This window comes from Accipiter gentilis, chromosome 5 (assembly GCF_929443795.1).
Source record: "Accipiter gentilis chromosome 5, bAccGen1.1, whole genome shotgun sequence".
Taxonomy (NCBI): Eukaryota; Metazoa; Chordata; class Aves; order Accipitriformes; family Accipitridae; genus Astur; species Astur gentilis.
Window position 1 is genome coordinate 46,143,582 of NC_064884.1, and position 15,845 is coordinate 46,159,426.

Here is a 15,845-nt window from a genome sequence, read left to right on the forward strand (position 1 = left end):
ACCAGCAAATATGGTATCTGGTTTTTCTAGATCCTGAGCCCCTGCAATCCCAGTGATTTTGGTGAGAGTTTCTGACATCCAAGCCTCTTTTAAATCTGCGTAAACCATAATTCTTATCTTAATAAAATTTTGTTTGAATTTTTGTTTGAAATTTGTCTCAACGTTATAAAGAAGTATGTCTGAGTTTGTATTTCTGGTTTTTTTGTGTACAGATGCAAGGTCACCTACTGTACTTTGTATTTGCCCATAGCTACTTTCAGTAGTAGTGGGGGATACTTAAGGGATGTAGTAGAATTTACTTTGAATATGTAGCCCTTACTTTGTCCATTTGATTTGAGGCTATAGTAGTTGTACTCTGGCGTGATAGTGACTTGTTATATGTACTAGATCAAGAGCATAACTTAGCTATAGTATTTGTCAGAAGAGGAATTTGTTGAAGGTATTTTAATTCACATTGTTACAATAAGCAAAATTAATTAAACCCCAGCATTAAAATGGTTGGCTGACTCCTTACTTTTGAACAATTAAGGAGTATAATTTTACTTACTATGGCTAAGAAAGTTGTAGCACAGGTATGTGTGGACACATTAAAAAATGATTGATTTTCAGTGGAAATTACTGCTTCAAAATCAGTGGAACAATATGGCTAAAATATTACTGGTTTGTAACAACACTTTTAAAAATGTGCGTATAATTATGTGAGGGAAAGACATTTTTGCTCAGTTGTTGCCTAAAAAAAATAATTTAAAAATACCAGCCACTTTTAAAAGAAAATTCTTTGTTAATAGTTTATGTATTTTAAGAGCATCTTTGTATGTAATTTTTAGAAAGTGTTATTTTAAAATATATTTCAAGAAGTATGACAGTTGTGATATAAATTATTACAAGGATTCATCAGTCATTATATGTATGTAATATTGAATAATTAAGAGAATGAAATACGCATTTCTCATTTCCAGAAAGAGAAAACAACTTCTCTTTTACAAAGGCAGAATATGTCAAAGTATAAAGTTATAGTTTAATTTTTGTAATATTTGGTGAAATTCTACAAAACAACAATAATGAGAAAATTAAAGGGCTGCACCCAGAGTATAAAACTAGTAGAAGTTAGGTTTCTTGGAATCTTAACTCCCTTGCTCTTCTCCCTTTCTTTTGAAAGACTTGTATGTTTTTATTGTATTAATCAAAGTACTTAGTAAGATTTTGTAGTTGTAGCAAGATAGCAGGCTGTGTAAGTCCATCTACAGTTTATTTCCAGAGCCCATTGGAGATGAACTTTGGGTTAATTTGCTGTAGGTTAAGGTTTGATAGAAGGAATACTGCAAGATCTCCTCATTACCAGCCTGACTTCAATGTCGGGAAGAGTTTTCTTTTTAGTGTGTAAACATCCTTCATCCGTTGCTGCTAGGTGAAGATCAAAGCGCAATGAAACTGATTTTTTCCTTAAGCGAGGGTTGTCTTTAAAGAAAGAACCTTCCCATTCTTTAATGACTTCATCCACTTTTTCTGTCCTGAAACAATAAAGCAAATGTATTTATGATCCTTTAGGCAATATGACTTATCTGTCTTCAGGACTGCTTTTTAAATGTACAGATAAGTTGCATAACAAAGCATCAAGTTAGTTTAGATGGGTACTGAGAAACTAGAATTTTTCTTTTTTTTTTACAGGTTCATTCTCCAGAAAAGCTAAATAAAGGGTGAGGGTTCATTATATTCTTGGTTTTGTACTTTTAAGTGGGCATGGTTACAAAACCACTGCTCCAAACACATCAGGCAGTTTGTTTCCAAGGAGAAAGTTTGGAATCCAAGTTCAAAAACTTTGCAAGAAATCCGTGTACTATAGTGGGCAGGACAGAATTCCTGCATCTGAAAGCCTTCAAAATAGGGAGGAGAAAAATCTAGTTCAGATCTAAACTTCAGAATGTAGATCTACATTAACTTAAAAAATAAAAAAAGGGCAGAAGTAAAATACAGAGAATTAAATCTCTATCTGATTCTGTAATATTTAGGCACCCAAATCCAGCTGATTTCATCCTCTAAGTATGTGTTAGGATCCAGACCTAAAAGTCTGACTCTGGGGGCCTTACTCAGGTAGAGTAAACTACCCAGCCAAGCAGGCCCGTGCAAATCTGTCAGACTGTGTAAGATGAACAACTCTCATGTATGAAAATAAGCTTCAGGTATGGAGTGTATATGGTGGACCATATAATGGCATTAATTTTTAATCCAAATTTCTGCATGTTTTCTACAGCTGATTACAGTTAAGTATTAGTGACATGCTACACTACAGTTTGTTTTAAACGTAACGTTAAATGCTAGTCTACAAAAGAGCTTAAAACGCAGCAGGAAAAAAAGAAGAGTGGGGCAATCCAATACTATTAAAGTAATTTGAGGTGCATAATGCATACTAACAGACTTTCATAAGTCCATTTAGGAGCCAAGCTCTCCGTTCCCTGTTTGGTAATTGGTGAAACGTAGGAGTTTCCAAATAGCAAGGTAGAGCAGCCAAGCCTGGATTTATATGCATAAATATGCCCCAGAGGGACTTTGCAAACATGGTATGGGCTCTTTTGCTTTCAACCTTAACTAGATGAATTATTCATAGTTTCATTCTTAACAGAAATACAAATTACAAATCAGAAGCATTACCATGATATTGTTAGCTTATGAAGTAAATGCTGATAAAAAGAACTTTAAAATTTAATGTATTGTTAAAACATGCCATTCAATATACCTTCAAGAACTATCACTGTTATTCTGGAGCTTCTTGACTGCATGGGCATGATATAACAGATACTATATAAAGGAAAACTCAAAGCTACTGAAATGTAATGCCCACCATTTACTTTCAATTGTTATTTTTTTTAATTCATGTTTCTCTTACTGTACAGTGCCATGAGCTTCAGCACTTTCCTTCATAATATTTCCATCTAGGATTCCTTGTTTTGTCACCAGTTCCATCTTCTCAGTTTCATGCTTCTTTACACCATCTGTAAAAGAAAATCCAGATAAGTATGCAGAAGAGCGAGGTCAGGATACAGGACCTAGAGATATTTTTTCCTCCTGCTGCATTGGAAGAAGATCCTTTTGTAATAACCAGTAATTTGTCAGTAGTTAGGAACCTCCTTTAGGGCCATAATCCCCTAAAGGGAAAGTGTCTAAAAACTCACTTGAAGGCAGTGTAAAGGCAATCTTGCTAGTGGTAGGCTTTTTGTCATCCTTCTGGTCAGGTATAGAGCAACGAAACCTGCAAAAATAAAAATTATTACAGTCATCTAGTAATACTGAATTACTTTAATCTAAAACTTGTCTTATGAATAGCTATGAAAAAAAAAAAGAGAACCATGAGAAGTTCTGTTTGATTGTAGCAACCATTTGTTTGGATTTCTCATTCTGAGTATAGAACTGAAGAAAGTTACTGAAAATATCTGTGCAATTTCTTAATTACTTTTGGACAGTTTTTCGTCAGTTTGCTGTGTGCTAGGAAGAGTTATTTAATTTTATTGATACTGAATTGTGTGTATTTTCAGAGCTAGAAGCATTAAATTTGAAACTGACTCTCCTGTCTGGAATCTTCTTACGCAAAAGTGTGAAGTTCCAGGACCGAAACTCCATTTTCTGTAGAAAGGACTGAGGGAGGCAGTGTTCTAGTGAAAGATTTCAGAATCGCATGCCTGGTTTCGTTAAGATACCAGTGCTGAGTGCAAGATGTGATATTTTGCCTTTTCCTTATCCTCCTTGTTGTTTACATTTGTATAGCTGCCTCTCTCATGTCTACGTTTCAAACTACTGGTGTTTGTATACCCGGGAAAGGGCAGACATGAAGAGTTACAACCAAGGCAAAATGTCACTGGAAGGTGTATTCTGAAATAGCATCCTAACGTGTGCCTTAAAACACTCTGAATTATAGCGAGTAGTATGAACTCCACATGCAGATGGCCATCTGTCATGTGATGAGACGTGAACTTCTCTCCCAGAACTTCACGTGTGTGGACTTGCTTCACCAATGGTCTGAGACAAACAGAACCCACGGCAGGCAGCTAATGGGATACGAAGTCTACGTCAACATGTGCTGCCTCAAGTGAGGATGCAGCAAGCATGCAATTATCTGCAATGGATTGTGGAGACACTCTGAGCTCCAGGAAGTGTGAAATCAGTGAAGTTCATTTACCATGAAACCTTTTCTAAGGATATTATTATACTGTGATTTTTTTAGTGATTCATTCATGTATTTACAATTCTGATGAGTATTTCAATGAGATGTTCTGAAATGGAAGATAAATTTGGATACTTTTTGTCTAAACAACGAGTACCTGTTCTCTTCTTGCTCAAGCAGACTGCGATATGTTGCTATCTCCTCCTCCAGTTTCATCCTGGTGTTCAGGAGAATTTCATGCTCTTGAAGCTGTTTCTCAATACCTCTTCTCACTTCCAGTAGCTCTTTCTCTAAGCATTCAATCTCAGCTTCTAAATTTTGTAGTTGCATGTGGTACTGCTGCTCTGTGGCACGCAATGAACGTTCCAAACCCTTTTCCTGTGAAATTTAACTCATATTTTAAGATTTGGAAAGTATATGCATAAAGATGTTATACGTACTTTTCATTAACAACCTGTGTATTTTTACATCAGTTCTTTTAAGAATATTCTTTAGGAACAGGAGTAAAGCTTTCAAGATAATACTTTTGCTGAGAAATTTTCCAGTAAAATCTGTAATAATTTAAGACAGGGTAAAAAAATGTAGCCTTCTGTTGTACCAGAAATCCACTACCATTAATTTTACAGATTTCTGCTTTTACCTGTATGGTTGAAATGATATCCAGCTTAGTACTGTATGAAAACTGAGTGGTCTGTGTTCTCTTGTAGCTTATCTATATTATTGAATTCAGTAAATTGCTGACATATTTTTTCATGAATGAATTGATAAATTGGGTCCACAGATTCAAAAAAAGTTATAAACCTGATGTGAATTGGTTAGGCAGAATGACTGGGAACTTGATGGGGGAGTATTATGCAAGTATTTGTCTGGCAGGTGTGAAAACATGAAAACACATGTATATTGAATGGCAGATCCTGAATCAAAACATGTAATACTCTTAAATGTGACCAATGACTGGGTTATTGCTTGTTGGTTAGTGCTCTGTGTGATGAGCTGAAAGTCCACCGCAAAGCTATGCATTTCTCTGTGTGTTGTATTTCTGCTGTATAGTGGATGTGATTGTTCATAAACAGAATTGTGGAATAGTTTACATCAGGAAAAAGATATTTTTTTTCCCAGAAGATTTCAAGTTTCATTTCATGATGCTTACCACAGCATGGAGAGATTCAATTTCAATCTGCATGTGGTGCCACTGCCGTCTCGCTTCACAGAGTTCTGCTCTGGCTGCCTTTAATGCTTCTGCATCTTTGTCCATTCTTTTAATTGTAGCTTCTTCTAGCTACCGGGGATAAAAAAAAAGATAACAATATTAAAAAAATATTCAAATAATGAAAATAAAGTAGATACATAAAAATACCTAGTTAGAATTTTTTGAGAGTCATATAAATTTGTTAAAGCTAACAGTGATGAGTAAATATTTTATGTACCATTTAGATGGGAAGCCCTTATACTGCTATGTTTGATGGCAAGTAGTTGGCCACATCTTTATGTCTAACATATTTGTTGTGGAGGAATTCCCATACAAATTAAGCAGTTGTATTGAGACCGTATTCACTTCTAGAGTAAATGGGCTTAACTTCATGGAAATAAGGGGAATTGCAGCCAGTTCAAGCTTCCAGGTTTGAATAAAGTTCTTTGTTTTTAATGTATTTTTTATTTCTAAGAACAGCTTTATAGAGAGGGAGCCCTTTTGAGTGGTTGCATGAATATATCACAATTGACAATTGCTGTAATTATGTTTTTGCCTGATCTAGTCATTGTCTGGATTTCAGATTCTCATCTGAGGGCAAGTACCTCCATTCATTTAAACATGAGTAGCATCTTTATCCAAATCTACAACTTTTCCTTGTCCTGTAAGGACAGGTTATTTAAGATTTACCTATCACAGGAAGGAAAAAATTGGCATGTTTTCTGATTGTATGCTGTCACCCATGTTAAATGTGACAATTCAGAAGTGAAGTGCCTGTTCTAAGCTTAATCCTGATCTAAAATACTATTTGAGATAATTTGCCATCCTTAAGGCTGAAGCTTATTCTTAGAAAAAAGTAAATAGTCACACAAGCACTGTATTGTGTTTGCAAGAAAATGTAGGGTTTTTAGGCCAATCTTGAGCATGTGTTGGGTCATTTTAGATTTAGGCTCGTCTTTGATTTAGATAATATGTTCATGCATTTAACTTCCAAAATAATTGTTTTGCTTATGAATGTTATTTTCCTTTTGGATTCTGAGTTTTACTGCAAGTGGTGAAGATGCCATAAGCACTTGAAACAATACATGCTCTTTTGCATATTTTACTGCTTTATGTAGGTTCTTATGATGCCATCAACTCTAAGAAAATAAAGTCTTTAATTCAGGTCTTATGAAGCAAGTAAAATAAGCTTCTCCCCCCCCCCCCCCCCCCCCAACATACTGACCTATTGTAATTTTACCATGCCATTGTTTTGGTGAAAAATCTAGATTTGGCTAATCCACAAGTGAACACTCTATTCTTTGCTTACCCTATTTTTGCCAGGGTACTGCAGAATTTATGTGACAAGATTATATCAATATACATTGGCTGCTTTGTGCCAAACTCAAATACAAACTTAGCTTAACTATCTAGTTTATAGCTGCTGTGTGTCATTGGATTACTGTGTAGATCACCCAGATTGCAGCAGTAGTCTGGCCTGTGGTTAAAATAAACCTCCAGAATTTCTGCAATGCCTAAGAAGTACAACAAGGTGATACAATACCTAATTTTCACCCTGAATTTCTTCATGTTTGATGTCCGAAAAGTGTTTTGCCATTTTATTTCAAAGTTCAGTTGGGTTTTGGAGATGTTTTATATGTAAATCTAAAATAGTAGCATTGTGTATTGATAACAGTTAATCAATCTGTATGAAAGAAAAAACTATATTTGCTGAAGAGTATAACATAGTTTTACTGTGAACAATATAAAATAGTTCCTGAAAAGGTACAGTTTTCTTTAATATAGGTGCTAAAAATGGTAAAGCTTACTGTATATAAATGGATTCTTTACATTGCCTTTGATTTTCCAGATTCTCTTTTCCTCTGGGATAACTAAATGGTGCTAGAGGTTACCATGTTACAGCATATGTCATCATTTTAAAAATCACAACAATATCAGTGTTGCAGGTACAGAAAAACATCCAGATGAATTACACAGCATTTGTTTAGTGTGAATTCATACCCTAAACAAAATCTATTTCCGTATCGTCTAGCTCACATCTTACTGCAGTAAAATCAAAATCCCTTCCCCAATAATATGCTGCATTGAAAAGGAAATACTGTACCTCATAGAGGCTGAGGGAGGAATTGTATAGACAGGGATTGTCTCCTTACTCTGGAAGGTGTATGTCTGTATGAAGTCATTACCTGGGTCCTTGCTGAGATGATGGTCTTTATCTGATTTCTGGTGGTGAGCGTTTCATACTTTGCCCTGATCTCATTGAGGAGCTGGGACAGTTCCATTCTCCTCCCATCCTCCACCTTGGCTAACCGAGCCTTATTGATAGGATGAGCCGGCTGCTGCAGAGCCTTCCCTGCCTGCAGTGAGAGGAGAGAGAGCGTACAGCCAGATTTTAAAGCTGCAGAGCTTTATTTTTGAGGAAGCACTGGAAGGTCAGAGGCCTCCAGTCGTTTCTAAAAGCAAGTTAATAAAGCAAGGGTCTGTCACTTTTGCAGCGATTAAAATGATGATTCCTAAGTTATGTGCTGAAATGAACATATACAATGTCTTTACGTTTTTGTTACACTATAACTGTGGGGTTTTATAACCTTAGAAATGTGAGGTTAAGAGAGACAAAGCAAAGGACAAAATTACAGCTGCACAGCATGAGAGTGCAATTGCAGAGAGGAAGGGAGAGGAACAGCTTCACAGCAGTACACCTGTATTGGTGGCAGGGCTGCTGGAATGGGCCTTCACCAGGCAGTTGTGCAGCACTGGAGCAGGTTATTTAGGGATGTTACAGAATATCCATTCTTGAAGGTTTTTGAGAGTCAGTGAGGCAAAGCCTCAGGTGGCTGACCTGATCTGGAAAAAGAGCTGGGCTCCTGGACATCCTCTCACCCTACATTTTGCTGTTTTTTACGGGCAGAAACACAAAAAGAGGGAGAGGAACCAGCACTACTAGTGGTAAAGAATGCTTGTGCTCCTTGTGGCAAAGGGTTTGGCTCCTCTTCTGCAGGGTGCAAAGTTCTGGTGAATTAACACTTCAAACATAGCTAGCTGCTGTCAGAAAAAGTGTCTGGTTTGGCTCTGAAGGTGTTTACAGTACCTCTGCCATGTGTCAGTGTGCTCAGTTCACAGAATATGCAGATTATGTAAGTTTTCTTTTACCTTTCTTGACAGCTACCAGGGAGGTAGGAAGTATAGGTTGTGTGCTGTGCTGTATTTTCTGCAAAGAATTCTTAATTTCCTGGCTCACTGTAGTTACTATATGATCCCAATGATCTTGTCTGCTAAAAACGGCTCTTACCTAATTTTTCAAAGTTTTTTCAGTAATGCGCAATGCCAGATATTTAGGAAAAAAATTCAAGATTTCAGTAAAAAATAAAAATTCGCTAGATAGAATGCATTTTTAGGCTCCAAATAAGAATATACCTCAGTAAAATGAGAAAAAAGGCAGTAAACTTTTACAAGACACTCGTCTTTTTAGAAGTCAAAGTATTATACCACTTAAGAGTCTCCTTGTATGCATAAAGCTTCCTTGTTCTTGGCTCCGTCCGCTGGCACATGTAAAAGGATCCTGTGTTCTGATTTTATTTTTCTTAGCTGGCTGTTTTTCAGCTGACCTGGACTGAGATGAGAATGTTTTGTTGTCCAGTATCTTTTCTACAAGTGTCTTAATTATTCTAGCTTTATGTAGTTCTAAAACCAAAATCTTGGCAGTGTTTTTCATTGATGGTATGGGAACAATCACATAATAAAAACATTAAGAATCCATCAAACAAACATAAGATATTATACCTTAGGACAGTATAAACATTAGCAGGAAAAGTCTATGTATCTAAGCAAATAAGAACTTGAAATGTAATTTAAAATCTTCCTTTTACTTTGCATTGCAATACCGATTGTTTACAGTTTGCTTTCAGTTCCCTGGGACTCAGAACATCTTCTGTTTACATCAGGTGAAGTCAAGGCTGTCTAGCATCCAGAAATGAATCCAGAAATGTATATGTTTGAAATACAATATAGAGGTTTGCAGGGATATTGGATTTGGTTGCACAGACCAAACTTTTTGCATCAACAAGCATCTATGGATGAATCTTCACATTACCAGGAGCTAAACATTTGTCAGTTGATACAATTTTTAAAAGCTTTTAAAAAAGAAATTAGCAATAATGCTTTCTTCTTCTGTCTTTTTTTCAGGTGTAAAGGGAACATCTGGCTACAAGATCCCTGAAGGCTAAAGGTAGGTAGGTGTAAGCAATTGTATCTTCACTAGGATTTATGTAATTTTGAATTGTAGCTACTTTCAATGTTCATATTCTATTACAGTTATTGGATTTTATTTAACTTTATAGTTCAGATACTGTGCAACAATTATTTGGATTCTGTGATACAGGGTAATAATGCTATAGTGATAGCAAACTGCTTTGGATTACCACTGTTGCTTTCTCACAAGACAATAGCTAGAGTGGATTCCAGATTTTTATATACATCTAAACTGCACCCTAGGCAATTCTAAGTCATATTTTAGATCATAATGTTAAATTCAGGATTAATGTGTATGTAGGTAAACTACATGGTTTTGGAGTGGAAATCTACACTGAATTATGTAGGGAGTAATGATTTTGTAGCAATCACAGTTGCGGTCCTTGAGGTATGTACATTATTTCATATTTCTTTGTATGCAATTATTATGAAAGTATATATGTCTTTGGAAGAAGAAGACAAAAGAGACATGGTTTTCTTTTCGGATTGGAGATGCTGTCAATAATGGGGAAGATGGTACGGTTTCAGGTTTTCCACATATGAGAAGAAAATTATGGATAGGAAAGAAAGATGATGAATGCTGTCCTGTCTTAGCTAGAGAAAAAATTTCCTTCAGTCTATAATCTTAAAGTTTCTCTATAATGGTACTCTTGGTAATCATACACAACTACATAAACAACCTCAATTTGTCTATTTCTGATATCATTATTCTAATTTATACTGTAATTATTTTAATTAAAGAAATGTAGTCTGCAACAGTAAAATATATCGAAATACATCACATGTAGTAAGATTCTTTTAATTTATTTATCAGCACTGCTTTTAAAGGGTGAAAAAAAAGAGGTACACTTGTGTTCCATGCTTTTAGAAAAGACATTACTTCTTTAAACTGCTGAAGATGGTGCGTTTACTCAAGGGGTTTTCAAGTTCTTCCCTCTTTGTACTGGCATACGTGGAAGATTCTTCCATTTCACTGCTTTGGGTTATTTATCACAGTGCTTTTTCTTTAGCTGACTGGATTTTAGATGTGGCAATTCTACTATGCTGATTTAGTTCTTTGACTATTGTTTTAATTACCCTGGCCTTTATTGGTTCAAAGCAGGAAGCAGAAAAAATGCTAGTAGTGGGTTTTACAAAAGGCAGAATGGAAACACAGTATGAAATCTGTGCTCCCATTAAATGTCTGGTTTGAGTCAAGCATTTAAGGGATGTGATAAAATGTGCAGAATGTTTGTATTCTAGAGATGCAGTAATATACATGTAAGAGGTCACAGTAACTTCCTTGTCTTATCTGAGAATCACACAAAAATTGTCAACATTTTGGCTCGAGCAAAGGTGTAAAGCATAAGGGGATTGTATTTTTGTTCATTATTTGGTTTTGGATGAGATTCCTTTAAACAGTTCATTTGAATTGGTCATCTGGAAGCCAAATTCAGGATTCTAAAGATCACATGGTGCTCCCAGCAGATGGCACTCAGGGACATGGACCCACCGCTTCATGGCTGTGGGTAGCTGTGTGCTTCCAAACCAGGGTACCCCTCCTTTTCTGCTACAGTTGCAGTCTCTACAATAGGTTGTTCTGTTTGCAAAAACGTCTCTCTTAAATTGATAGCTGTAAATTTTAAGTTAGCAAGTATTCCTTTAATCTTATATTTAAACAGGTGGGTTTTTTAACATGTACGTCTCCTAGCATTGGATTAATTTCTTTAAATTAATGGGGAGTACGATACCCCACACATAGTATATGGTAAAGCAAGATACCCAATAAAATGCAAATATGGATCAGAAGCAGCAGTCCTAAATGAAGAATAAAGGGAGACTAATATCTTAAAGCTTGTTGAGTCCTTTTTATTACTTAAGAAAACTGGAAAATGAGGTTAGAATAGCAAAATTATTTTATCTATTAATTTCTAAAAATTATAAAAAGGCATATCTAATAAAATGGCTAATGTGTACATCATATTTCTAGTTATTGAACAAAGAATTGGTGATACATTTGAAGAACACTGTGAAAGTAATACAGGCAATACCAGTAGACAGAAGCAGAAAATATATTGCATGGCTGCTAAGAATGAAAATGCAGGCTTTGTTTTATGTAAAAGAATCTTAGTAAAAAGCCAATCTATTTTTATCACTTCACACAAAAGAACAAAATTATTTATCCATTTTGGCTTTGAAAAAACATGGAGTGAATGGTTCCTTTGCAACATCAGATTGTGCCTTATATCTGCTCTTCAACTTCCTTAACATGGGATGCAACAACTTTTCCATCTACCACTTCTTCGACAATTGTCTTGATCTTTCTAGTTTTGGTAGGATCTAAACATCATAAACAAAACATTTATCAAAGTGTTAAAAATTATAAAACAGAGCAGTATGTGTACATGAACAGTTACATCCTTTTCCTTTCAAATTGGCTTCTTGTTATAATGAACTCTAGGATGTAGTTAAACAGAATAGCATGCATTATTTTATTTATAAGAATGACTTTAGAAACAAAGTTTTATTCAATCAAGTTCTACATACCCTGAGAAGAATCCAATGATTGTGTTTGTGATTTGGACCCTGTCAAGGATGAGCTCTCAAATGTTACTCCCTGTCCTGCACTCCTAAAAGTGAATCAGAGACATGCAATATGGCAGAATGTTTGTCAAGATCAGTAGAAATACCCTTTTCATGTTGGCATTGATAGATTATTTTAAATATGGAGCAAAATCATTCATTCTCCTCAGTTAGAGTCTATCTGTATTATTTCAGAATCCTTGTATGTGCCTTACTGTCTTTCGGTGAATGTACCACTTGTTTTTACCTCTTTTTTTTTACTGGAAAGGATATTGCTACAGAAAATAAAACAAAGGAGATATTTAATGTAAATTAGTTACTTACACAAACTCGCCATCCAGCAAACGACGATAGGTTTCAATCTCCATTTCTAGGCGAGTCTTGATGTCTAGAAGTTGTTGATACTCTGCATTCTGGCGCTCCATATCAGCCCTGACCTGAAACAGCTGAGACTCCAGATTCCCAATCTGAAGTTGCATTTGTGAAAGCTGAGCACAGTAACCTCCTTCTGTTTCTGCTAAAGTGTCTTCAAGGGATTTTTTCTGTGTAAGAAGGATATTAAATAATCTCTGATTAAGGAAAAACAAATTTTTTGCAAAGACAAAACCAACAGAAATAGTTTAATGGGAGTAAGTATAGCCTCATTACTTAGAGATTATTTTTTTCTTGAAATACCGGTTTGAAAACTGGCCTTTGCTGCTTCACTGAATGTGAACATAAAAGTTCATCTGCTTTGTAACACACTACCTGCAATCCAATTATATATATTTTACTGCTATTTAGGAACTAAAAGAATGCAAGATTTAATAGAAAATAAATGCAAGTCTTAAATCCTATATAATAGTATAAGATCTAAGAACACTTTTGAACTTGGAAAATTTACTCTGACTAGTTAGCAGCTTCCTTAGAACATACCATGGCAAGCTGAGATTGTAGTTCTATTTCCAAGCTCTGGAGAGTCCGTTTTAAGTCTGTGATCTCACTCTTCCCTGACTGAAGCTGCTCAGTATTGGTGGAGATTTCCCTTTTCAGCTCCCCACTCTGAAATAGCAAGGAAGAATAGAGTGTAATTTTACTGTTCCAAACATTTAACTCATTTTTACATGCATTTAGCTGGATTTGCTGTCTCTGGTTGTTACTTTTTCATTGAACCATGCTTCAGCCTCTTTACGATTTTGATCAGCAATGACTTCATACTGTCCCCTCATGTCATTCAAAAGCTTGGTCAGGTCAGTTCCTGGAGCAGCATCCATTTCAACGCTGACTTGGCCAAGTGCACTGCTTTGGATTCCCTGAAGCTCCTGGAGAGATTTAAAGTAAAGTTTCCGTTAATAAAAGGCAAAATAGTTCTACCAAAAATATATGTAAAGAAATATATGTGATATAAATTCTGTTTCAACGAGAATCTGTAGCTTGCATGCCTATTTCTTTCACTCTTTCACTTAGTAAACTCAAAAAAGAAGAGCAAACAAAACAAATAATGAAACCAAGGAACTCCCACTGGCATAAATAAGGGAATAACTTGATATTTCACAATTCCATCTGCCTTGTTATGAATTCACAAAGGAAAAAAAAGTACCTCTTCATGATTCTTCTTGAGATAAGCCAGTTCTTCATTCAGGCTTTCAATCTGCATCTCCAGATCTGCTCTTGTCAAGGTCAGCTCATCAAGAACTCTGCGCAGACCATTGATGTCAGCTTCCACACTCTGGTGAAGAGCCATTTCATTCTCATATCTGTAAATAAAGTAATTAAATATGATGTTTTACATGGTTAATGAGGTCAAATGCAAACTATTACTATGTACTTATATATCTTTTGATATGAAATCTTAATACACATAATTATTATAATATTGATTAATAATTATATTAAAGTATTCTACAACGAAAGAGATTTTTAAATACAAAATAATTTTTTCCTTAAAATATTGGTAAGTTTTTGTAATACAAAGATGTACTTACTTCAGTCTGAAATCATCAGCAGCCAGTCTGGCATTATCGACCTGCAAAATGATTCTTGCATTGTCGATAGTTGCATTAATGATCTGGAATACAAACAAAGTTCAGAGAATTATTTTATAGCTCAATGGCTTTGCAGCTGTTAGACTCTTGTACAATTTACTATGAAAATATATAGGACAGATTTTCAGCTTCTGCAAATCAGCATGCTTCACTTAATGGTAGAATACCAGTTCAGATTCTATGAGTAGATAGTTTATAATCTCTGAAGACCTTGCCAGGTAGTCTGTCTATTTCAGGAATTGAATTCTTGATGTAAGAAATATGAAACTTATTAAAACTTAAACTTTGTAATCTACAGGATTTTGTAGAACTGGATTCCATAACTGCATTCTCCTTTATTCGAATTAGACCAAGTCACACAGCATTGTGTGATATAGCTACAGAACTGCTGTTAATATACAAGAAAAATTCAACACAAGATACTAGTGCAATGTGGCAGGTTATTACAAGCGTTGGTACTGTAGAATAAATTTGCTCTTGATTTCTGAAAGGAAAATATTTTTATCCAAAATATTATCAGGTGAATTACAAATGTAAAGATACTTTTAAGTACATTGCTTTGCTACCTTGTTTCGAAGATCTTCAATTATAGGATAGTATTTACTATAGTCGTTCCCAGATCCAGGGATACCAGCGCCAGGGCCATTTTTCTCATACCACTCACGGATTTTGTGCTCCAACTCAGTATTGGCATCCTCCAGAGATCGTACTTTGTCCAGATAAGCAGCCAGACGGTCATTGAGGTTCTGCATAGTTTCTTTTTTTGAGCCAGAAAGAAGGCCACCATCCCCAGCACCAGCAGTGCCAAAACTACCTCCAAAACCAGAACCTGAGCCACTACCAAAGCCACCTCCAAAACCAGAACCTGAGCCACTACCAAAGCCACCTCCAAAACCAGTGCCTGAGCTGCTGCCAAAACCACTGCCTAAACCTCCACCAAAAGCACTGCCTAAGCCACTTCCATAGCTACCACCTAAACCACTACCAAAGCCTGCACCAAAGCCTCCACCTGAGCTACTCCCAAACCCCCCACTGAAGCCAGAGCCTGAACCAAACATAGAAGCAGCACCAAAACCTCCACCAGATCCACTGCCAAACCCAAGTCCACTGCTACCAAAGCCTCCTCCACCACTAGAACTGGACATTCTCAGAGATCCTCCACCAATTCCACTCCGAGAAGAGAATTGCCGGGATCCACCACTTGTGCGCACAGAAAGGGCCATGGTGCTCAAGGTGCCCTGATCTGTTATGCGAAGCATAAAACACAGAGCAAGGCCGATCAGAGAACAGTTTAACCTTTATATAGGGAAGGCAGTGGGTGTTGCAGTAGTGGTCCCCACCTCCTAGGAAGTTCTTTAATTCTTTCTCTCTCTTTCTTGTTTGGAGGGGAAGTCAGTTTAGCATGTCCTAACCAAACTAAATTATATGTGTCAATCTAAATTGCCAATGGGAGTGGAAATCTGGTGCCCTCCAGGTATTTGCTGTATGAGGGGAAATGGGTGGAGTAGAGCTAAGACATCACGATAATGTTTTGCCATGTGCAACAGAGCACAAAAATTTCTTTTCGCATTTAAATCCTTCCTAAGTAATTTTTTTGTCATTACATACTCATTGCTTTCTGGGTTTGGGGCTATTATTATAGGAGTATGCTTAAGTCAGTGGAGTG

The 15,845-nt window shown here is 36.1% G+C and overlaps 2 protein-coding genes across 3 annotated transcripts; both read right to left on the bottom strand.

The window, feature by feature from the left end:
* Positions 1–956: 956 nt before the first annotated feature.
* KRT222 (keratin 222) lies at positions 957–7,647 on the bottom strand. Its single transcript, XM_049800179.1, has 6 exons — positions 7,532–7,647; positions 5,307–5,435; positions 4,314–4,534; positions 3,171–3,247; positions 2,885–2,990; positions 957–1,511 (listed from the first exon to the last, which is right to left on the bottom strand). The coding sequence occupies exons 1-6, from the start codon at positions 7,625–7,627 to the stop codon at positions 1,298–1,300; spliced, it is 843 nt and encodes a 280-aa protein (XP_049656136.1). The 5' UTR covers positions 7,628–7,647; the 3' UTR covers positions 957–1,297.
* A 4,167-nt stretch (positions 7,648–11,814) lies between these two features.
* On the bottom strand, positions 11,815–15,402 carry LOC126038574 (keratin, type I cytoskeletal 12-like). 2 transcript variants are annotated; one of them, XM_049800455.1, is made up of 8 exons: positions 14,746–15,402; positions 14,120–14,202; positions 13,735–13,891; positions 13,295–13,456; positions 13,071–13,196; positions 12,486–12,697; positions 12,120–12,202; positions 11,815–11,912 (listed from the first exon to the last, which is right to left on the bottom strand). In XM_049800455.1, exons 1-8 carry the CDS (start codon positions 15,400–15,402, stop codon positions 11,815–11,817), a joined length of 1,578 nt encoding a protein of 525 aa, XP_049656412.1. The 2 variants fall into 2 exon arrangements, with proteins under 2 accessions (XP_049656412.1, XP_049656411.1); XM_049800454.1 differs by having other exon boundaries at positions 12,480–12,697.
* Positions 15,403–15,845: the final 443 nt, after the last annotated feature.

Bases quoted from the DNA above. Each gene is read 5' to 3' on its own strand.
- KRT222 (XM_049800179.1), bottom strand. From the start codon at position 7,627: ATGGAACTGTCCCAGCTCCTCAATGAGATCAGGGCAAAGTATGAAACG. The intron at 5,436-7,531 runs GTAATGACTTCA...TATCCCCGGTAG, and splicing joins TCATCTCAGCAAGGACCCAG to CTAGAAGAAGCTACAATTAA. The intron at 4,535-5,306 runs GTAAGCATCATG...TAAATTTCACAG, and splicing joins TTGAATCTCTCCATGCTGTG to GAAAAGGGTTTGGAACGTTC.
- LOC126038574 (XM_049800454.1), bottom strand. From the start codon at position 15,402: ATGGCCCTTTCTGTGCGCACAAGTGGTGGATCCCGGCAATTCTCTTCT. The intron at 13,197-13,294 runs GTAACAACCAGA...TTGCTATTTCAG, and splicing joins AAGCATGGTTCAATGAAAAA to AGTGGGGAGCTGAAAAGGGA. The intron at 12,203-12,479 runs GTAAGTAACTAA...ATTCACTTTTAG, and splicing joins TTGCTGGATGGCGAGTTTGT to GAGTGCAGGACAGGGAGTAA.